This window comes from Halichoerus grypus, chromosome 1 (genome assembly GCF_964656455.1).
Source record: "Halichoerus grypus chromosome 1, mHalGry1.hap1.1, whole genome shotgun sequence".
In the NCBI taxonomy this organism is placed as follows: domain Eukaryota; kingdom Metazoa; phylum Chordata; class Mammalia; order Carnivora; family Phocidae; genus Halichoerus; species Halichoerus grypus.
In genome coordinates, this window is record NC_135712.1 from 130,029,826 (window position 1) to 130,046,739 (window position 16,914).

The 16,914-nt window shown below is 41.8% G+C and overlaps 1 protein-coding gene across 4 annotated transcripts in view; it reads left to right on the forward strand.

Moving 5' to 3' along the window:
* Nucleotides 1-2,980: 2,980 nt before the first annotated feature.
* The window catches only part of PLCL2 (phospholipase C like 2), a 186,014-nt gene continuing 172,080 nt past the window's right edge, over nt 2,981-16,914 (forward strand). For 2 of the 4 annotated variants that reach the window (XM_078072087.1, XM_036078069.2), the window contains exons 1-2: nt 2,981-3,354; nt 4,046-4,618. In XM_078072087.1, coding sequence (XP_077928213.1) covers nt 4,274-4,618 — 345 coding nt within the window. In that variant the 5' untranslated portion in view covers nt 2,981-3,354; nt 4,046-4,273. Of the gene's footprint in view, nt 3,355-3,587; nt 3,746-4,045; nt 4,619-16,914 lie in introns of those variants that run through there. The other 2 variants (XM_036078068.2, XM_078072085.1) reach the window with 2 other exon arrangements.

Here is a 16,914-nt window from a genome sequence, read left to right on the forward strand (position 1 = left end):
ATAGATTCCCTCAAAGTGCTACCCAGCTCAATAGCCACTGAGGACAATTTAATGAATTGTTCCTCAGTGGTTCCTCAGTGGCTGGAAAGTGTCGATGTAATTCCCTGAGTGCCCGGCTTCTTGGCGGCCATATATACTTGTAGAAGGTGGAGCTAAGGAAAATGGGTGAAGGATCTTTAGTGTCAGAGGAGAGGAAGAGTATGAAAATGAAAGCTTTGGCAGGTCTAACTTGCCTCTTTGGTGCTCAGGAAGAAAAGCAGTCGCTACATATCTCTCGTTAAGGATCATGATAAAATAAACATAATCCAAGCCTTAGGAGCATACTAGATTAAAATCAACATCTTGGATTAACTCAGGAGGCAAATGGGTAGCCAGTGTTGACCAGTACATTGATATAATCTGGTATTTCCTTAAGGCATTTTGCTCTTCTACTTTCTGCTCTACTTAAGCTCTCGTATTAAGCATATGGGGAGCAGTTGAATATGAAGGCTCAGAGGTTGAACTGCGTCTTTGGAGTAATACAGAAATAAATGAGACTGAGATTTGGGAAATGAAAATTGTTATAATACATTGAGGGGAAAAAATAATCTGAAGGCCAAGTGCCCAGTGAGTCAGAAAAATTTAGAGAGTTGTAATGTTAGAGCCTGCGAACTGGAAACTAGATATGAATTCATAACCTACAAGGGTATAAATGACGACAAGAAGTCAGTAAACAGCGTCAGTGTTATTTTGGGAGGCTGAAGGAAGGTTATTATGGACCAGGGAGCCTGAATAGCTTATGTTCTAGGCATCAAATTAAAGAGACAAACAAATAGAAGATAGATTGGTAAGGGTGACAATGACGATTAAAAGCTGAGATGGACTGAAATATGAAGAAAACTTAAATAAAGCTATGTATTGCTTTGTAAAGTAATGTATTGCATAAGAGGATAATGAGAGTTTAAAGGTATTTATTGGCTTTAAACCTTACGGAAAAATTACTCATGAACATCTAACCATGTGTATATTGATATAATAAATTGGCATGAGCACCAGGGAGTTATCCAGAATGAGCATTTTATTCGGGTCTTGCCTATCTCTTATTGCCCCGCTCTGAATATTTGTCTGAAGGAATCATTAGGATTTGCTGAGGAATGACTATGATATTTTGGCTCTTATTTCTAACTCTAACTTCTATGAATTTTACAATGCCATGAAAACACTTCCGCAAGATTTTGGCAAAATATTTACAATTTCTTCAATAACACTGCTCATGGAATAGGAGAAATGGAAAGCAATCACTTAGTAACTGCAGAGAGACAAGCAGGAAGGAGGAGAAAATTGCTTACTATGCTGTTTGTGATGAAAAAAATCTGAGTTTAGCTATCAAAAAGCCTGTTGGGAGCTGAGAAGCGCACATGTCAGAGGAACATGCTGCTTCCCATCACCATATAGAAGAAATGGTACCTACAGTCTGGCTGTTCGTGTGATGAAGAAGTACAGCTATAACATCAGCAGGCGTGTGACCAGCAGCTTGTGGGAGACAAGCACTTAGGGGGATAAAAAGGAACCTGGCACAGGCCTTGGGCTTCTGGCATCTCTAGTTACAGGTCTGCCAAGATGCTTTGGGAAACGTTTTAATTTAAATGCCAAGTCTATTTCAACGAAATCTCCCTGGTTTGACCTGCTGGGAGTCCAGAGTGAGATGGATAGGTGCTCATTTTGGAGAGCATTAGGTGAATTAGATGGTGGTTTTATAAAAAACATCCTGGAGGTTTAAATCTGTACTTGTCCCCCCACTCACTGGGGGAAACTCATGGTACAAGTTGCAAGATATAGGAGTCTCATAGCATGTTACTAGTGATTGGTAAATGCAGGAAAGGGCAGAGAGACCTTCAGGCAATTAACTCAAAATATCAAAATTAGAGAATGTGAAGAATAAAGGCCCAGGATTTTTCCTTTCCTCCCCCTCAGCATATTCGTTCACTGGCTACTCTGACGATATTTGATATAAAGTAGATTAAGAACCTGATTTGAATTATTTGAATAATATTTTCTTGCAAAACTATCATGACAGAAAAAAATTTTTTTGAACCAAAACTAGAAAAAAAAAAGGATGGGATTGAATAAAATATTAAAACATTGTGGTCCATCGATGTGAAAATATTTGTTAGTGTGTAGGCCCAGATTGGCTAGAGATGAATAAAAGCTTTTCTGATGGGTTACAAACACATGAATCCAGAAGATCAGAAGAATTAAAACGCCCCCAAGAATAACATGAAGGTATTTGAAGTTGCTTCAGAGGCGAGGGTGGGTATGTATATGTATGTAAATCCCATTTCCTCAGAGGCTACTTGGCAGTTTGCTACAACGTCATGCTAATGAAAGCAAAGTCTTTAAGTTCACCCCCCAGTGGACTATCCTTTGTGCCCTTGGGAGGTGCACTCTCGGAAAAGGAAACACACGAGCTGGACTAGAACTGGGGTCCTGGAGAAGCGCTGGAGGCTGGAGGCTGGGGAACCTGGGATGGGGAGGTGGGAGGGGCCAGGCTGGGTGGGGCCTCGGGTACCACCCAGCGGAGTTGGAGCCCGTCTGGCTCAGGGGATGGAGATCCTGGGGAGATATTTGTGCTGGGGAGCGGCAAGATCAGGCTTGATTTTTAGGCAGGTCACTCTACCTGAAGCATTAGGGGAGGAGAAGAAGGGGAAAGGACCAGAGAGAAGAGGGACTGGCTGCTGTGATCCTAGTAGGATCCTGCCCCAGAAGATGAGCCTGACCTAAGGCGGGGACCGGCAGCGGGCTACATGAGCCCGCGTCCCTGGCGGCGGGATCAGGAAGGACACTGGGAGGGAGGCACGACGGAGATAAATCCCTGTAGGGCGACTCGGAGGGCACAGAACAGGCTCTGCTGAGGTCCTCTACTCTTCACCTCTCGCCCCCCCACCCCCCGGCCCCGCCCGCGTTCCAGCATCCTTGCAACCAGTTGAATCAATTCACAGTTCAGGAGCCCGGGGAACGGAATTGGTTTCTGTATGTGAAATAGATCTGGCCCACTGGGGAAGCCCAGAGGGGAACGTCCGGAGGGCCTTTTCCCGAGCTGGGTGGGAGGCGAACGAGTCCCGCGCACGGGCCGGGAGCAGCAGGAAGGCGCAGAGGCCGAGCCCCCCGAGCCCCAGACGCTCCCGGCCCCGCGGCCTGCGCGGTCGTTGCCCCTCGGGCGCCGGGCGGGTGATTGGCAGTTGCTGCAGCTTTAGGGGAACCCGGGTAGCCAGGACCCGCGGCGGCCGCCGGTTGTCGTCCGCTCGCTGGCAGCGAGGTTCCCGCGGCCCCGTGACCCGGCCTCGGCGGGAGCAGCCACGACGGCGGCGACCTCGGGTGGGAGCCCGGGCGGCTCGCGGTGGGTCGGGGGCGGCCGGGGAGGGTCCCCGCGGCCTACAGTGGGCAGCACCGAGCTCGGAGGAGACAGCCGCGGGCGAGGGGCGGGGGTTCTGGGCTGCCCCCTTCAGGCGCTGCCCCGGGCCGCGCCGCCACTCTCACAGCCCAGCGGCCCCTGCCCGCTGTGCGCTTCCTCTCGGTGCCGCAGGCCTCAGCGGGGATTCTGGGGGGGCGCGGCGGGGCTCGGCACGCGACGGCCTCTGGGGAGTTGGGGTCCAGGGAGACCCGGCTTCACCTCCCGCCCGCCTGAGGCCGCAAGACCCTCGGGAGGCGCCTCCGCGAGGCCGCAGAGCCGCAGGCGCCCGCCGCTTCCCTTCGCCCTGAGCCCGAGGTGGGCACCCCGGCCCGGGGCTGGGCGCCGGGTTCCCGCGTGATGGGCGCTCGGATTCCCGGGGTGGGGGGGTGCTCTGCGTCTCCCGGGAGAGCGCCCCGAGGCCCTGAGGCGGCCGCCGCGTTACCTCGGGGTGGGTGCCCCGTGGCCTGGTGGGCGCCCGGCCCGCGCGGGTTATTTTTGGCGCCCGCGGCGGCGCGTGTGCCGGGGCGTGTTTTCCTTCCCCAGGTACTGGGAGCCCGGGCCCCGCCGCCGCCGCCGCCGGAGCTGACTTGTGTCTCTCTCTTCTCTCCCCTGCAGGAATCTTCCGATAATTCTGCCGCCACGACTTGAACCGTGTGCGACGCGAGCTCGAAACAAACATCACATCTAAATTAAAAAAAAAAAAAAAAAAAAGCGGAAGAAGCGGCCGAGGAGGCGGCGGCGGGAGGAGGAGAGGAGGAGGGGCCGCGCGCGGCGGCCCGAGGCGGCGGCGGGGACGCGGGGACGCGGGGACGCGGCTTTGTGCTGGCGGGTCGTGGGGCGCCCATGGCGGAGTGCGGCCGGGGGGGCGCCGCCGGCGGGGCCCTGCCCACCTCCCCGGGCCCGGCCCTCGGCTCCAAGGGCGCCCTGAAAGCTGGAGCTGGGGAAGGCGGCGGCGGCGGCGGCAGCGGCGGCGGGGGAGGTCGCCTCGGCCACGGGCGGGCGCGCTATGACAGCGGCGGGGTTTCCAACGGAGACTGCAGCCTCGGCGTGTCCGGGGACGAAGCCCGAGCCAGCCCCGCCGGGGGACTCCACGGCGCTGCGATCGCCCCGACCCCCAGCCCGGCCGCCTGCCCCTTCCCCCGGGAAAGCAAACCCGGCGGCCTGCCCCGCCGGAGCAGCATCATCAAGGTAGGTGGGAGAAGGGCGCTCACCGCCCACCCCCAGCCGCCCCTGGGGTCAGTTCCCAAGAGGGGAGTGGTGGAGGAAGGAGGGGGTTGTAAGAGGAGTCCCCTGCTAACGGGAGCCACTGGTGCACGGGTGCTTGGGGTGCTGGAGCAGGCATTGGATGCAAATGGCATTTGGAAAGAATGAGAGGTGATCCCTAATGTGCAGGGGGAAGCTGTGCTCAGACATTCCCAGTTGAACTTGGGGCTGTCATCTTTCCCAGGACTGGCCTGGAATTATGGCCTGTACCTGGTTGGGCAGGACATGCTCTTCTGGGGTAGGCTTGGCTGGTAACAGACTCCCTGTAAGGTGTCTATTGTATGTTAAAGACACTGGTTTTGTGAAAACATGTGGTGAACAGAGCTTATTTAATAGGTTTCTTCTGATCTGTATCTAGTTGCCTCTAGCAAATGGTTATACTTAGAGGGTGCAAAATCTCTGGTCACTCAGTCACACGGGGGAATGGAGTATGTTTTTGAACATAAATGAAGATTTCCGCTTTCTTAGGCTCAAAAGCACTGAGACATTACAGTTCTGCACAATTTAATCTTTTCCTTGCTGCAGTAGGCAGGCCCCCAGTTCTGTGGAAGTTCTTTTGAGCAGTTTGCTTGGTTTTGCTATCTTTTGCATAGTGTTACTTAGCAGAAGAAAGTCAGCAATTGTTTTGTGCATTTTAAACTCAAGAAGTAATATTAGGAACTCCTCTGAGTTTGTGGTGGTTTCATTCTAATACTGCGTTTTGGTCTGCAATGTAAAAATACTTCTCGTGACATGGAGTGAAAACAAAAATAGTTGATGAGCTAAGAAGAGCAGAGCCTTAGGCAAGAGTAGCTCATTCTGCTTAAGTTCAGAACAAATATGAAAACATTGCTTTCTGAAAATCAAGGGGTTACCAGGACAGTGAGCAGCAAAGCACATTAACAGGACTGCACCCACCCTTCCTGTGGCTGATAACCCGTGGGAGAAAGGGCAAAACAGGCCACAGTAAAGAGAATTGACACTGGTGGTATTTGAAGTTTAATCGGACCTTCAGAAATCTTCTAAGTACTCTGTAGTGTCTCATGGTGTTATCAGCTTCTGCAGTAATCTAGTGAAATATACCACCTTCCTACTCTCTGTAACAGGCAGTTGTGAAACTGCTTTTCGCTTTGTCATCTGTTTGTACAGTTTATGTCTGGGCAAGGGCACAAGTGAAGGGCTTAAAGATCAAGTGTATTAACTACCTTCAGTAGGCGTTGAGAGTTTAAGGAAAGTAACCTATTTTCGCTGCATACCTGGCTTTTAAAGGGTGACTTATATTTTCTTGTACTCTGTAGCTTATGTTTCCATGGAAGTTGCTTTCAGCTATGCATGATAATCAATCCTGTTAACAGAGTTATGTGTCATGTCTGTTTTTATTGGCTACCAGATACTTGTAGTGGTATCACATTGTGGTGTTAATGAATTTGAGGTGAAAATTCCAGAGAAGATACCAGCCTACCTAATTTTAATTTTATTCCCCAGTTTTTATGGAGGGCCTGTTTTTGCACTTTTTTTTTTAAATCGAGCTTTATTGGTGTCCATAGTGGGATCCACAGTGTAACTTATTTAATTAAAACAGCTGTTTTAATTTTATATTCAGAATGGGAAGAAGGATGATTTGCCAATATTTCTGATATGTGGAATTGAGACCTTGTTGGTAGATTTCTTCATTGAAGATTCTAGAAGCACATGGGGAAATCAATTATTCAGCAATCACTGGTTTTTGAATTTTGAAACTTTGAAAGATATCTTTGTCATTTTTCTTTTTTCTAATGAAGGCAGGTGGTTTCTTGTTCAGAGTTGTATCCCTGGATACACATTGCCAGGAACATAGTAGGGGCTCAATAGATTGCTCCTGAATGAATGGAGGCATGAGAAAGAAGTACATGTTTTCTCTAAGTTCTGTTAATTTCTAAAATTGGTGGTTTGGTATTTATTAGTCTCATATCTTGTTCCTTTTCTTATACCTCCTAAGATGACTTGATTTACTTCTTTTTTTCTTTCCTTTGTGTTGATGTGTATTTTCTTAAACACCCTTTGAAACCATGGAAATTAGTAGAAAGTCGATCAAGCCTGGGTTATAGAAAGGGGTATGCTATATTTAGGTAATTAACTTGGTATATTTCCGCTTGAATTGGTGCCTTGAAGGATCAGGATTTTAGAAACTTAGTGTGGTATTTTCTACAGACATAACAGTATGAAGACAATATTCTGATAGAATAAAGAGATCTTTAATGTCAAATTTCATAAAGCAATGAATAGTGCACATTTTTGTCACATGAATGGCAGAAATTATTTCACTTTTGTTAAAAAATAGTAAAAAAAAAAATTAACAGAAGCTCATGTGAAAAAGCACTAGTGACATCTTTCCCTGGTTTCCTTATGTTCTTTTCCAATATAAGGGATGAATTCAGTCAGGTGATGGAAAGATAGAGGGGGAGTAGATGGATAAGCAAGGTGATAATTGGGGGCTTGAGGGCATGGCGGGGAGTTGTTAGCCAGTATTGATGGGGTTGCTTTAGTTGAAATGTCAGGCTTGTGAGCTATGCCTGTTTCCTAGCTTCCATTTTCATTACCATCTTGACATTCCTCTTATGTGGGGATCCCCAAGTCAGAGGGAGAAATAACAGCCCATATGTGATGAGCAGTGGGCACAGAAAGGGGATTATTGCTGAGATGCAGGACATATGCAGAAATACACTGTGGGCTGACCAGAATTATATTTCTCATTTGAAATGATTTCTTTGGAACTCCATCTGTTTTGTAAATATGGTGTTGAGTAAGAAATTGTTGTAAAACTACATTTTCTGCCAAAATAGATGCACAGATCTGTACTAAAAGAGTTCTTGGTTATGGTAACAGTGTTGATGAAAAATTCAGAGTGAGCAGCCCAATAGAATCTTTTATAAATACATTGAGAAGATAAATAAATCATGGAATTCATCACCAGCCTTCTCTACTTTTCCTTGCTTATTGGAAATCATGTTACCCCTTTTAGATTATTCACAAAGGCCCGTTACCTTTGAGGGAAGGAGCCATTATATTTGTCATCTTAAGTAATCTAGTAAATGAAAACATCACTTTCATTTTCTCTTTCCATACTTCATTTCATCACACCATTCGGTACAATCCACGCTTTCTTTTGAAACAGTTAATTTGCTTAATTGTTTAGGCGACATCCATTTTTTACAAGTAGCTCAAGCCTTTAATTTAAAGACTTGGTCTGAAAATGTGAAGTAGCATTATAGGCCTTAGATTTCCTTTTAATTTTAGAAATGAATGAAGTTAAAATGCCCATTAGTTTACATGGTTTATTTTAATTAAAACTATTTTAATTAAAACCACACTCAATATTGTGGTCGGTACTTTTAAAAAGGTGATATAATTTGCATAAAGTAAAATTTGCTCTTGTTGGTGTCCGGTTCTATGAGATTCGACAAACATACACATTCATGTAGCCAATACCATAATCAAAATATAGAACAGTCTTATCACCCTCAAAAAATTCTCCCAGTCCCTCTGTAGTCTTCCCCTCTTCTCATGCCGAGACTGTGGCAACCATTGATCCTTGGTACTTTTTTAATAAGTAAGAACTATAGCCATTGCATTATTTTGGTAGTGAAAAGTAATTATAATAGGCGCTATTTATTAAACACTGTGCAAAACACATGAAAAGTGCTTTATATAATTCTGTGACTTGGTCCTGCCACAGCCAGGGAGGCTGAAGAAAACAAGAGTTCAGAGAGGTGCACCATTTGCCTAAGGGGCCAGAGCTGGTTTTCGTACCCCATTTTGGTATGGCGGCACTCCACTGTCCCCCAGATTACTCTTGCAGTTTTAAATTTTCTGTCTTATTAATATAGCATTGGTGGTTTGGAACGCTGGATTTAATTTTTCCCTTTAAACTTTAAAAATTTAAATTTTTCCCTTTACTGGCGGGAACCAAAAGACTCTATTCCTGCTGGCAGAAGAAGTCGAGAGCTAACATAGCCAGGCAGCTGCAGGTACCTGTCGTGGCTGCTTGACCAGAGCCTCCAGCTTCAGTGGGACAATGAATCTTGCCCAGGGTAGCAGCCCTTATTTTTCTTAATACAATTGTTGTTACTATCACAGTATCACGGTGGGTAGGGGAAGCACTTTTACTACCTTTATATCAACATATATCCCTATGTCTCCGTGCTGAGCACCCCAAGGTGGGAAGAAGCAGACGTTCACATCTATTACATATTTAAACACGATTAAATGATATTTAAACAAAAGAGTAAAAATGTACACATGGGTATTATATTATATTGGCCTATGGTTTAAATAAACTAGACTCCTTGCAGGCAAAAGCTGGGCTGTATTTATCAGTTCTGCATGGATAACAGGCACTCAATAACCATTTCTTGAATTGGATGTTAAAATAATATCTGCATTTGGCTTTGGATTTTTTTTTTCAAATGGGGGAAGGGAAGGAGGCGACAACCGCATGCCCAGCAAACTTGTGGGCATATCACAAATACTGAACAAACAGTAACTGTATCACAAAGTGAGTTTGTCTGGATAGATAGGCAGCCTGGATATTTTAGGTCAGAAGACTCTAATGCCCAATCAGCAACTCTCCACTTCACTTTGTCCTAATGCATTTTAGGCCACAGAAGGTAACTATTGAAAGGCCAGGGCGTGGTTGCTTGTCTCAGCCTACTCAAAGAGCTTTTGTCACAATTCAGAGTTCAGTTTTCAGGAGTAATCAAAGGGTATTAATTTTCATACTCTACAAATTACTTGCCCCCTTTCTTGTTTTCCTGCCTCTCCTCAAAACAGTTGTTTGATCTCTGTTGTTTTTTCTCACCAAATCCAAATAGACAACCGACAGGAAATTGTTTATTTTTTCTAATTGCTGATCTTGGTCACTCAGGTTATTTTCTTAGAATGCTCTCTCCCAGAATCTGTTCAGTTCCTTTTATAGTTCTGTGTGCTCTGCAAGGGGTGCTAAACTAGACTGTTCTTCTTTTTTCCTTTTTTAAATACTTTAGTTACCCATCCCTCATTATTCAACAAAATAGGGCAATGTTATTTACAGCCTAAAATGCAGACATAAATGAAGTATGAACATTCATATTTTCTCTCCAGACTTTATTTTATACATACATGTTCAAGAATAGGTGCTTTAGTGGGGCCTGGGTGGCTCAGTCGGCTAAGTGTCTAACTCTTGATCTCAGCTCAGGTCGTGATCTCAGGGTTGTGAGCCTGCAGATTGGGCTTCACGCCCAGCTACTTAAAAAAAAAAAAAAAAGAATAGATGCTCTGCTCTCTATTTCTTATTAATACTAAGTTTTGGCTGTCATTAATCATCTACCAGACCTCTAGATTAGTTTAGCTACCTTTTTATTTTATATTAATGGTATTCTGTAGTGCAAGGGATATTCAAATATTTTTACCAGTTTACCAGACACTGTGTGTTTGCAAGCTGCCCGAATGGCTTTTTTCTACTGGTAATAGTGGTAGATCAAGAGGGTTGTGCTTGGCATAAGAGTATTAGTAATGACTCAAACAAGTCAGAACCACCAGGAAAGTTTCAGTAGTACCTATTTCCCTTATGTCAGAATAATTGCATAGCTTTAGAGTGCTCAAAGTATATAATTAATCACACTGAGCTTTCATGACAATTATGTGAATGGTCCAGGCTGCTGGCAGGACATTTGGCACCTGCCTAGTTCCAAGTAGTAGAGGAGGGCAGGTGGCTAGGCACTGCTGGCCACCAGTGCTGGGTCACCTAGCAGGGGTAATTAGGTAAAACATGTTCTAGCTAATACTTTCAGCTGGGCTGTGCTCCCGCATCTTGGGCTGCACTCAGGCCACATGTTGCATGTCTGGATTATTCAGGAGGCAGAATAGTGGTGAGGAAAATAGAGGGTGTGGAGTTAGGTGCTTGGATCAGACTCTGGCTCCCCCTCTTCCTTTCTGTGTGGCCTTGGGGAAGATATTTAAGTCTGAGTGTCTAGTTACATACTCTCTAAAATGGAAAGAATAAACCCCCTCCCTCATAGCGTTTGTGGTAAAGATTAAATGAGATGGTGTGTGTATGAAATATTCAGAGCACATGTGTGGTGCCTGAGAAGCACTCAATAAGCATTACCTAGTATGTTTGTTTTTCTGATTTTTAGTTTCTCTTACTTGGAGTTTATCCTGAGATGAGCAAACTCACTTAGCTCCATTTGAATTGGAGATCTGCCATGCCCGTTTTGGAAGTTTTGTCTTTTGAAATATGCAGAATGTACCCAGAGAGATTTCTCAGACATATTATAAAGATGCTTTCAAAAATGATTTGTTTTGGTGCCTTTCTAAATCTGATGCCTCAGTACAACAGTGCGCATGCGTCAGTCGCCCCAGCTAAGTGATCAGAGGGTATTGAACATGGGTTTCATTGAGCCAAGCACCCGTATGTCTTAATTTGCCCAGGACAGTCCAGGTTTATACCTTTTGTCCTGACAAAATTATTAATAGTGTCTCCTTTCACTCTCAAAGGCATCCTGGTTTGGATGATAAATAATATGGTCACCCAGTAGATCTGCTATTACGGAGCCCCATGTGACTGCTCTCCACGCCCAACTTAGCCTTTAGATTTACCTCTTTTATCTCAGCCTGGGTGCTTCCCTCCTCTGTGTTATCTTCAAGGGCTTCCTCAGGTAATCACTTCTTAGAATGAATTGTTCCTTTCTCTGCCTTCCAACCAACACTCTATCTCTATACAGCCCCGTTTCCTTCTGCCTCTTAGGTAACTTCATCTTACCTTGAGTTTATGAAGGCACCTAGTTTAATGTCTTGTGGAAACATGTTTTTAGGTATATACTTGTTGAATAAATGTCTGAATGGATGAATAAATAGACATGGATGTTGTACCTTAGGGGTTCAAACAAGATATTATTTAGACTTCAACTGTTTTTTTTAAAATTGAGGTAAAATTGGTATAAACATTATATTAGTGTCAGGTGTACATCATAATTTGATGTTTATATGCACTACAAAGTGATCATCACAATAAGTCTAGTTGCCATCACCATATCATAGGTTGCCTACACCCATTGCGTCCACCCCCCAAGCCTGTTCCCTTTTGATAACCACCAATCTGTTCTCCGTATCTATAAGCTTTGTTTTGTTTTGTTCCTTTGCTTTTTGAATTCCACATATAAGTGAAATCATGTGATAGGTATTTGCCTTTCTCTGTCTGACTTACTTCACTTAGCATAATAACTAAGCATAACTCAAGGTCCATCCAAGTTGTCACAAATGGCAAGATTTCATTCTTTTTTATGGCTGCATAGTGTTCCATTGTATAAACCATGTCTTCTTTATCCATTCATCCATTAGTGGACATTTAGGTTGTTTCCATATCTTAGCTATTGTAAATAATGCTGCAATGAACATAGGGGTACATATATATTTCAAGTTAGTATTTTTGTTTCCTTTGAGTAAATGCCCAGTAGTAGAATTGCTGGATCATATGGTAGTTGTGTTTTTAGTTTTTTGAGGAACCTCCATATTGTTTTCCACAGTGGCTGCACCAATTTATATTCCTACCAATGGTGTACAAGGGTTCCCTTTTCTCCACATCCTTTACAACACCTGTTATTTCTTGTCTTTTTGATAACAGCCATTCTAACAGGTATGAAGTGATATCTCATTGTTGTTTCGATTTGCATTTCCCTGATAATTAATGATATTGACCATCTTTTCATGTGTCTGTTGCTACCAATATGTCTTCTTTGGAAAAATGTCTATATCCTTGGCCCATTTTTCATTTGGATTTTTTTTTTTTTACTATTGATTATATGAGGTTTTTTTAAAAATGTATTTTGGCTATTAATCCCTTATCAGATCTATCATTTGGAAATAATTTCTACTATTTAATACAGGTCTTTTCATTTTGTTGATAGTGTCCTTTGTTGTGTACAAGTGTTTGAGTTTGATATAGTCCCACTTATTTATTTTTGTTTTTGTTGCCTTTGCTTTTAGAGTCAGATAAAAGCAATTTAATGCCAAGACCAATGTCAAGAGCTTATTGCCTATGTTTTCTTCTAGGAGTTTTATGGTTTCAAATCTTACATTCAAGTCTTCAGTCCATTTGCGGTTAATTTTTATGTATGTTGTAAGATGGTGGCCTAGTTTCATTCTTTGGCATGCGACTGTCCAGTTTTCCCAGCACCATTTATTGAAAAGACTGTCCTTTCCCCATTGTATGTTCTTCGCTCCTTTTTTATGTGTTAATTGACCATAGATATGTGGCTTTACTTTGAGGCTCTCCATTCTGTTCCTTTGAGCTGTGTGTCTGTTTTCTGCCAATACCATACTGTTTTGATTATTATAGCTTTGTAGTATAGTTTAAAATTAGAGAGTATGATACCTCTGTCTTTGTTCTTTCTCAGATTTGCCTTAGCCATTTGGGGTCTTTTATGGTTCCATACAAATTTTAGAATTATATGTTCTAGTTCTGTGAAAAATGCCATTGGAATTTTGATAGGGATAACATTGAATCTATAGAATCCTTTGGGTAGTATGGACACTTTAATAATATTAATTCTTCTAATCCATGAGCATGGGGTATTTTTCCATTTATTTGTGTCTTTTTCATTTCTTTCTTCAGGGCCTTATAGTTTTCAGTGTACAGAATTTTCACCTCCTTGGTTAAATTTATTTTTAGGTATTCTTTTTGATGCAATTATAAATGGGATCTAAAAAAAAAATCTCTTTCTGAAAGTTCATTATTAGTGTATAGAAATACAACAGATTTCTGTATATTGATTTTGTATCCTGCAACTTTACTGAATTCATTTATTCTAATAGTTTTTCACTGGAGTCTTTAGGGTCATGTTATCTGCAAATAGTGACAGTTTGACTTCTTCCTTTTTAATTTGGATGCTCTTTATTTCTTTTTCTTGTGTAATTGCTCTGGCTAGCATTTTTAATACTGTGTTGAATAAAAGTGGCAAGAGTGGGCATCCTGTCTTGTTTCTGATCTTAGTAGAAAAACTTCCAGCTTTTCACTGTTGAGTATAAGGAGGTTAGCTGTGGGTTTGTCATATATGGCCTTTATTATGTTGAGGTACATTCCATCTATACTGACATTGTTGAGAGTTTTTTTCATAAATGGATATTGAATTTTGTCAAATGTTTTTGCTGCATTTATTAAGATCATATAATTTTTCTCCTTCATTTTTTAAATGTGGAGTATCATGTTGATTGATTTGTGGATACTGAATCATCCTTGCATCCCTGGAATAAATCCCACTTGATTGTGGTGTATGATTCTTTTAAGGTATTCTTGAATTTGGTTTGCTAATATTTTGTTGAGCAGTTTTGCATCTGTGTTCATCAGGGATATTGGTCTGTGGTTTTCTTAAGGTGTTCTTGTTAGGTTTTGGTATCAGAGTAATGCTGGCCTCATAAAATGAGTTTGGAAACATTCCCACCTCTTCAGTTTTTTGGAAGAGTTGAGAAGGATAGGTATTAAATCTTTATTGAATATTTAGTAGAATTCATCAGTGAAGCCATCTGGTCCTGGACTTTTGTTTGTTGGGAGGTTTTTGAGTATTGATTCAATCTCCTTACTGGTCATTAGTCTATTCAGATTTTCTATTTCTTCATGATTCAGTCTTGAAAGATTGAATGTTTCTAGGAATTTATCCATTTCTTTTAGGTTGTCAACAGTTCGACAATTTTTTGGTGTATAATTATTCATGGTAGTCTCTTACGATGCTTTGTATTTCTGTGGTATTCATTGTAACTTCTTTTGTTTCTGATTTATTTGTGTCTTCTCTTTTTTTCTCTGTGAGGCTAGCTAAAGGTTTGTCAATTTTGTTTACCTTTTTAAAGAACCACCTCTTAGTTTCATTGGTCATTTCTAATTTTTTGTTTCTATTTCTTTCATTTCTGCTCTGATCTTCATTATTTCCTTCTTTCTACTAACTTTGGGCTTTGTTTTCTTCTTTTTCTAGTTCCATTACATGTAAAGTTGGATTATTTATTTGAGATTTTATTTCTTGAGGTAGGCCTGTATTTCCCCTTTGATTTCTTCATTGACCCATTGGTTGTTCAATAACATGTTGTTTATTCTGCACATATTCATGGTTTTTCCTCTTTTTTTCTTGTAATTGATTTCTAGTTTCATACCATTGTGGTCAGAGAAGAGGCTTGATATGATTTCAGTCTTCTTAAATTTATTGTGATGTTTTGTGGCCTAACACGTGATCTATCAATATATTCCAAATATATATGGAAAATGTTCCATATATATTTGAGAAGAATGTGTATCCTGATGCTTTTGGATGGAATGTTTTGTATATGTCAATTAATATATCTCTATATCCATCTGGTCTATCCATGTCAAATATATCTATTATCCATCTGGTCTAAAGTGTTGTTTAAGGCCAGTGTCTTCTTACTGATTTTTCTGTCTGGATGATCTATCCATTGATGTAAGTGGGTATTAAAGTCCCCTACTATTGTTGTATTGCTGTCAATTTCTCCCTTTAGGTCTATTGATATTTGCTTTATATATTTAGGTGCTCCTATTTTGGGTGCATCAATATTTACAAATGTCACATCCTTTTGTTGGATTGATACCTTTATCATTATGCAATGCCCTTTATTTTGTCTTTTATGATACTCTTTTGTTTTAAAGTCTGTTTTGACTGATAGAGTATAGCTGCACAAGCTTTCTGTTTCCATTTGTATGGAATATCTTTTTACATCTCTTTCCTTTTAGTGTGTGTGTTCTTAGATCTGAAGTGAGTCTCTTGTAGGGAACATATGGCTGAATCTTCTCTTTTTAAAAAAATCCATTCAGTCACTCGTCTTTTGATAGGAGAATTTAGTCCAGTTACATTTGAAGTAATTATTGATATGTATTTAATTATTGCCATTTTGTTAATTGTTTTCTGGCTGTTTTTGTAGATCCTTTTTGTTTCTTTCTTCTTCTTTTTCTCTCTTCCTTTGTGATTTGATGCCTTTCCTTAGTGTTGTTGAGATTGCTTTTTCATTATCTTTTACGTATCTGCAATAGGCTTTGCTTTGTGATTACCATGGGGTTCACTTATAACAGCCTATAAAGCAATCTGTTTTAATTTGATTGCAGCTTAAATTTTAACACATTCTAAACTCTACATTTTTTATTCCTACTTCCCATATTTTATGTTTTTGATACCATATTTTACATTTTTTGTTTTGTGTATCCTTTTTTTTTTTTTTTAAGATTTTATTTATTTATTTGAGAGAGAGAGAGAGAGAGCACAAGTAGGCAGAGGGAGAGGGAGAAGCAGGCTCTCCGCTGAGCAGGCCGGACGTGGGGCTCGATTCCAGGACCCCAGGATCATGACCTGAGCCGAAGGCAGCCGCTTAACCGACTGAGCCACCCAGGCGCCCTTGTGTACCCTTTAATTATAGTTAATTTTTCTACTTTTGTCTTTTAACCTTCATACTAGTTTTTTTTTTTTTTTTAAGATTTTATTTATTTATTTGACAGAGAGAGAGACAGCGAGAGAGGGAACACAAACAGGGGGAGTGGGAGAGGGAGAAGCAGGCTTCTCACTGAGCAGGAAGCCTGACACGGGACTCGATCCCAGGACCCTGGGATCATGACCTGAACTGACGGCAGACGCTTAACAACTGAGCCACCCAGGCGCCCTTCATACTAGTTTTATAAAGTGGCTGATCCACTGCTTTTACTGTATATTTATCTTTACCTGTGAGATTTTTACTTTGTATGTTTCTTGTTATTAGTTGTTAGCTTTTCTTTTCATGTTAAAGAAGTCCCTTTAACATTTCTTGTAAGGCCAGTTTAGTGGTGATGAACTCCTTTAGTTTTTGCTTGTCTGGGAAACTCTTTATCATCCCTTCAATTCTGAATAAGAGTATTCTTGGTTGGAAGTTTTTTCCTTTTAGCATTTTGAATATATCATGTCACTCCCTCCTGGCCTGAAAAGTTTCTGTTGAAAAATCAGCGGATAGTCTTATGGAGATTACATTGTATTTAAAAGTTGTTTTTCTCTTGCTGCTTTTAAGCTTCTCTCTTTATCTTTCACTTTTGACATTTTAATTATGTTTCTTGGTGTGGATGTCTTTGGGTCCATCTTATTTGGAATTCTCTATACTTCCTGAACCTGGATGTCTGTTTTCTTCCCCAGGTTAGGGAAGTTTTCAACCTTAATTTTTTCAAATAAGTTTTCGGCCCCTTTCTCTCTCTCTTCTTCTGTGACCCC